We start from the raw sequence: 5690 nt of genomic DNA on the forward strand, positions 1-5690 counted from the left end.
ACTTGATTAAATAAATGACTATCGGGAACGAAATAATCCGTTAATTTTTTTTTTTTAAGTATCCCCTTTTGATTTGCACAAAAAAAGACGAATAGGAACAAAAAAAATGACCCCGTCATTTTCTCTCTCTCTTTTTCTGAAGAGAGAATTCAACTTAAATTGAAAGAAATTTTCTTCTGGAAAAGACTTTTTTTAATAAAAAAAATAAAGTTCATTTTTAAAAAACATTCAAAAAAATTGAAATGGACTTTTTTGACGCCTTCGGCATCCATGGGTCGCGAACCGACCATAGAACCCTGTTCAAAAAGCGGAACGCATTAGCTATCCACTCTCAGGTTGGGCAGTAAGGGTCGGATAGACCTCAACAGAAAACTGAAGAGTAACGGCAGCAAGTGATTGAGTTCAGTAATTCCTCATATAAAATTAAAAAATAGGTAATTTTCGTGTCTAAATTGCTACGTAAGTTAGCATGTTCCAATAATGCTAGTACTTAGTAATACTAATAACAACGTTTATTAACTCTAAAAATGATCATTTTATTTTATAAAAAATTTGCCCAATTTTTAATATTGGTCGTCTCTGCACTGCCAAAGCAGCTGTTAAAGCATTCAAAATTCTAGCTTCAAAACCAAATGATCCTTCTTTTCTGGTCCATCTTTTTACACTTACCTTGAAAGAATAGGTGATTATATAATTTGTCATTAAATTCTGTGGTACATACAAATTTAGATCTCTAATCTGATTAATTGTCGATCCTAACAAGTTAGATACATATCCCTTTTGATAAAGGGCCATCTCCAACGAAGATAATTCTATTTACTATAGCAGTAATGTGTATAAAGTGAACTCAAAAACATTGATTCTCCCTAACCTATCCTACTCTCTAACCAATCTAACGGAACTAAACTAAGATTTTTACCACATTGCACTCTAATTTCTGGCCTACCATTGTTTTGATTAGCTCTTCAGTATTAGGAATCCTTTTTACAAAATAATGCACACCACAAACCTCTTCTAGCAGTTGCTCTGCCACCACAGTCCCAGAAAATCTATGATCCAATTCTTTTATAACCTTTTGAATGATTTTATCGATCTCTGTGAATTCTGGCCTGAAAGAGAAAAAAAAAAAAATAAAATCCCTAAATCATCACATGTACTACGGTAATGAAGAATTAGCCTTCAATTCTTTGATTTTAAGCGACTTAACAATATAAAATCCAATTATTTTTAGAAAAATCAGAACAAAATATACATGCTTTTCAAATTAATTCTTGACGGACTTCAACTCAAATAAACTCTCAACCACTACAACAAAAAGAAACCAATTCCCAGTTAATTTTCAATTCATGATTTGGTCAGTTTACTTGTTCTATGCAGTAATTGAATTCAATTATCTAATTTACAAATGTAGTATTCAAACATCTATAGTAAATTAAAGCATGATACATACTTATTTCTAAAAAAATAATCTGATTTCGAAATCAGTTCTCACACCAAATAAATTTAATATGTCAAGTATAAAAAATATTTTATAAAGAGTAAAATAAGAGTAAATTATAAGTTTCCCTGCTAACAGATTGTCTCAAGAACAAACCAAATAACAGCTAGAAGCAAATTTAGTACCACTAGACGACGAGGAATCACTACTTGAACTCAGGGGCGAAGTTAGGTTGAAGTTGAGGGAAGGGTCAAAAATTAATTTTGTAATAAAAAAAAGTAAAATAAAATTTTTAAAGGAGGCTAAAATAAAATTTGTACACATTTTATAAAAAAATTTAAAATTTGGGAGGGGCCATTGCCCCCTTTTTGTTATAGATAGTTCCGTCCCTGCTTGAACTGTTGGAGCTACTAGAATTCCTACTAGCATGGCCGCCGCCGACTTCTTATTGGGGACAACAAAATTTGACAAGGATTTAAGAGGAGGAGTTAGGTAAAGTAAATCCCTGCTTGATAACTGTTTCATACAAAAACTGAGAGGCATAAAACTATGGAGACCGAGACAAATACAAAATCAGGCAAAATGTCATTGTTCTAGGAGAATATGCTCAATTTTATGTCCATTATCTCTGTGTTTTTCTATTTTATAATACAAGATACTTACTGAACACAATCTAAGCTCTTCAACTAGATAAGCCATCTTGAACAAGACCTAAAAGAATCTATTTTGAAAAAGACAAAAATGAAGTGGTGTGTTATGCTGATGTTAATATCTACTACTTATTGAACAATGCATCAAAATAGGAGACATACCTTCCCATGTAAATTGGACTTCCAAGAAAAATTCTAGACAAGAGAGCAGAAGTTCCAGGTTGAAGTGGATTATAAAGAGCAACCATTGCTGGCCCTAATATCTTGTTGCACCATGTAATCAGTCCATAGTTAAGGGCAGATGTGATAACACCCTGGAGAAACAAGGAAAACATTTGTGAGCATAGTGAACTGCTCGCTTACATTTCTGCCAATGCAAGACAATTTTACATCTCTTGCTTCACCATACAGAAAGAAACTGCCAAAATGTAAACCAAAGAAATTCCATCTTGTTCTTGACTATGCTAAAAAAAAGTGCAGTATCATCATCATCATGTTAATAAATGCCTAGGTTGACTCTTATTATAATACTCCCTTCATTGTGGATGGTCTCCATTACAGAAACACACATACTCTCATCCAATGAGCTCAATAAAAAAAAAAGAAAAGAAAAAAAGCGGTTCAAAACAATGAATAGGGAAAATGGTCCAACATGATTGGTAATAAATAGTAATGTTCACAATACTGAAGACTAATCTGACATTCAGGTGACTCAGCATAAATAACAATAAGTGTCTTGCCTTAGGCTTTGGCTGCTTCAAAGGCTTCACCGGCCGGGCTCTCATAGGGGAAGGGGTGCGCACAGGCGACTGCACCATTGGAGGGTTCGAAGAGCTCGCAGGGACCTGCACTGGCTCGGGTTGAAACCCTGCCGGAGGGATCACATTCTCCTTCTTGAAGATCCACCGAACCTTGTGCTTCATGATCTTCTGTAAAACCTGTGAGCAGGACTTCATCAAGTTTCCAATCTCTGAATTCGATCGTTTTAAATCGTTGGTGATGGAATTCACCGGAAATGGCCGTTTGTTGCCGAAGATCTTCTTGGTCGACGATTTTTTGGGAGGGCCATTGAAGCTTTGCCTGGGTTGAAATTCTCCATTCTCGATTCGACTCTTAAGCTTTCGAATATGCTCGAGCTCCAAGATCAAGCGATTATTGAGCTCGAGCCCCCACTTGAAACCAATTTCGGGAGCATACCTCCAGCATGGTTTCCGAGAAAATATAGGATTGTAAATAAGGACATCAACACCACGGACCTGCGTCGACGGTTGCCTTATGTCGTCCATTGCCTCCCGTCTGGTGTATCTCAACTCGGCCAGGGCCCGATCTACGCCTTTACTTCGGCGGTGTTCTACCACTCCCTCTGCTCCATCGTGCAGTGCCGTCTGCTACTAAGTCGTCCAACCCAGGCTTTGTCGTTACCCAACCCAATTTAACTCTACATTTAAATTTGCCGTCACATGTTAATAGAAATTTATTTGTGAACTTTGTATTACTTGTGAACCAACTCCTATATTTTTTATTAATTTCATTTATTTTAGTTTTAATTTTATTAAATTCTTGCTTACAATTTTCGAAAATTAGCACCAATTGCTTTTTCTAATTTCTGAAATTAAGTTTGGAGTTCCCTAGTTATTCTTATTTTAGTTTTTGTTATTTAATTTGCCTAATAATTTCAAAATTTTTGTCTTAATTTTAATAGTAATTTTCAAATTTTAGTGTCTATTTTATTTAGTATTTTTTATTTTATTTCTTTACACAGGTTACCTCACTGAGAATTCTCTGCACTCTAACGTAGAGAATCCCATCTTTTCTTGTCTTCTGTCTGTTTATGAGCAAGAACAGGAACAAGGAATCTCTCTTAGAGTTTGATCCTGATCCTGAAAGGACTTTGAGGTGGCGTTTGCAACAAGTAAGACTTTACAAGGCTGCAGAGTCTACCATGGATCATAATCATGCTGCTAATGCCAATGTGGCAAATCCAATTGAGAATGAGCAACCTAGAAGGGTGCTTGGCTCATACACTGCTCCCAATGCAGATCTTTATGGAAAAAGTATTGTGGTACCTCCTATAGCTGCAAACAACTTTGAGCTGAAGCCACAACTAGTCACTCTTGTGCAACAAAACTGTCAGTATCATGGACTCCCTCAGGAAGATCTAAATCAGTTTATCTCTAATTTTCTGCAGATTTGTGATAATGTGAAAACTAATGGAGTGAATCCTGAGGTGTACAAACTCATGCTCTTCCCATTTGCTTTGAGGGATAGAGCAAAGCTATGGTTAGATTCTCAACCCAAGGAGAGTCTGGATACTTGGGATAAGGTTGTCACTGGGTTTCTTACTAAATTTTTTCTACCTAAAAAGCTGACTAAGCTTAGGGTGGACGTTCAGACCTTCAGGCAGAAGGATGGTAAAATCCTTTATGAAGCTTGGGAGAGATACAAGCTACTTGATGAGTTTGAAAAATTCCAAATTAAATTGATGATGATCAAACATTATTAAAATAATTAATTATAAAATTATTGACTTGGTTCTTAATCAACATTTGTTAACTAATAATTTTGTGTTGTGTAGATCTTAGCTTGGGCCGAAAAATAGCAAGCCCAATGGAATATAATATTCAGCCTTGATGCAAAATTGTTTTGATTATAGTGGCTGAAACAATGTTTTGTTAATTGGGCCAGAATGAATGCAAACAAGCCCAAAATAACATCTTGGTACAAGACCAAAAGGCTTGGTCCGAATTGAAAAAAGAGAAGGAGGGAACTTTGTTTGCTTAGTTCGGTTACCCACTTTCAATCTTTGGATGGATTTCAAATTTATTCAACTTGCTTTAATTGCATTGGAACCATGAGAGAGAAATAGCAATTGATTTGATTTTCATCATTAATGACACACGCTACTAAGCAAAAGGGAAGTGGAAATTAATTCAATTTAATTCTTTTGCTCAAATCACATTGAAAGTTTTCTCTCTTCTCTCTCCTTTCTCTCATCACTTTCGATCACTTCACAGGAAAAATGGAAGAAAGCACAAGCTATTAGAAGCAGGTAAAAGAAGCTAGGCTCAAGCATGAAGCCATTGTGATGATGGCATCAAGAAAAAGAAAATCTGAAGTATGGTTTGGCTGAGATATTTGCCACAAAAGGTAAGATGTGGTGAAGTAATCTCAAGCTCCCCATACCCTAAATTGGAAGAGATCAACTTCGGTCAGAAGAAGAAGATCCCTTGGAAGCATGACTCGTCTCTACTTTTGATCAACCACTACAGGAGGTAGCTATTGTAGCTACGTGGAGGAAGAGGCAAAAGATTAGAGCAGGAGAAGCTGTCAAGCATCAAGGACGCATCAAGGGCTAGGAATCTGTCTTGGGGAGCAAGTCAAGATGGAATGCCCGGATTGATGAAGCTTGGTGTGAAGGGAAGACACGGAGATAATTGCATGTTGGGTTTTACATTCGGTTTCCTCTCCTCTCTCTCTGGCCGAACCAGTTTTTGGGTTGAAGAAGAAGAAGATTAGCTTGGTCCAACAGTTTCAACCGTGGAGGCTTCCCCTTCTATAAATAAGGGAGAACAGCCAGGGCTTGAAGCAAGGAAAAGAGTGAA

General features: G+C 36.4%; 1 protein-coding gene across 2 annotated transcripts; it reads right to left on the reverse strand.

Moving 5' to 3' along the window:
• Positions 671-3550, reverse strand: LOC107610061. Of its 2 annotated transcripts, XM_021107365.1 has the most exons (4): positions 2829-3550; positions 2251-2402; positions 2102-2159; positions 671-1109 (listed from the first exon to the last, which is right to left on the reverse strand). In XM_021107365.1, the coding sequence occupies exons 1-3, from the start codon at positions 3372-3374 to the stop codon at positions 2150-2152; spliced, it is 708 nt and encodes a 235-aa protein (XP_020963024.1). In that variant the 5' UTR covers positions 3375-3550; the 3' UTR covers positions 671-1109; positions 2102-2149. The 2 variants fall into 2 exon arrangements, with proteins under 2 accessions (XP_020963024.1, XP_016167616.1); XM_016312130.2 differs by lacking the exon at positions 2102-2159.

The sequence above is a fragment of the Arachis ipaensis genome, chromosome B07 (genome assembly GCF_000816755.2).
Source record: "Arachis ipaensis cultivar K30076 chromosome B07, Araip1.1, whole genome shotgun sequence".
NCBI classification, from domain to species: Eukaryota; Viridiplantae; Streptophyta; class Magnoliopsida; order Fabales; family Fabaceae; genus Arachis; species Arachis ipaensis.

Coding starts and splice junctions, on each gene's coding strand:
- LOC107610061 (XM_016312130.2), bottom strand. CDS start 3,374: ATGGACGACATAAGGCAACCGTCGACGCAGGTCCGTGGTGTTGATGTC. Junction 2,403..2,828: donor TGAAGCAGCCAAAGCCTAAG/GCAAGACACTTA, acceptor TTGTTTCTCCAG/GGTGTTATCACATCTGCCCT. Junction 1,110..2,250: donor AGTCCAATTTACATGGGAAG/GTATGTCTCCTA, acceptor TTTCTCTTTCAG/GCCAGAATTCACAGAGATCG.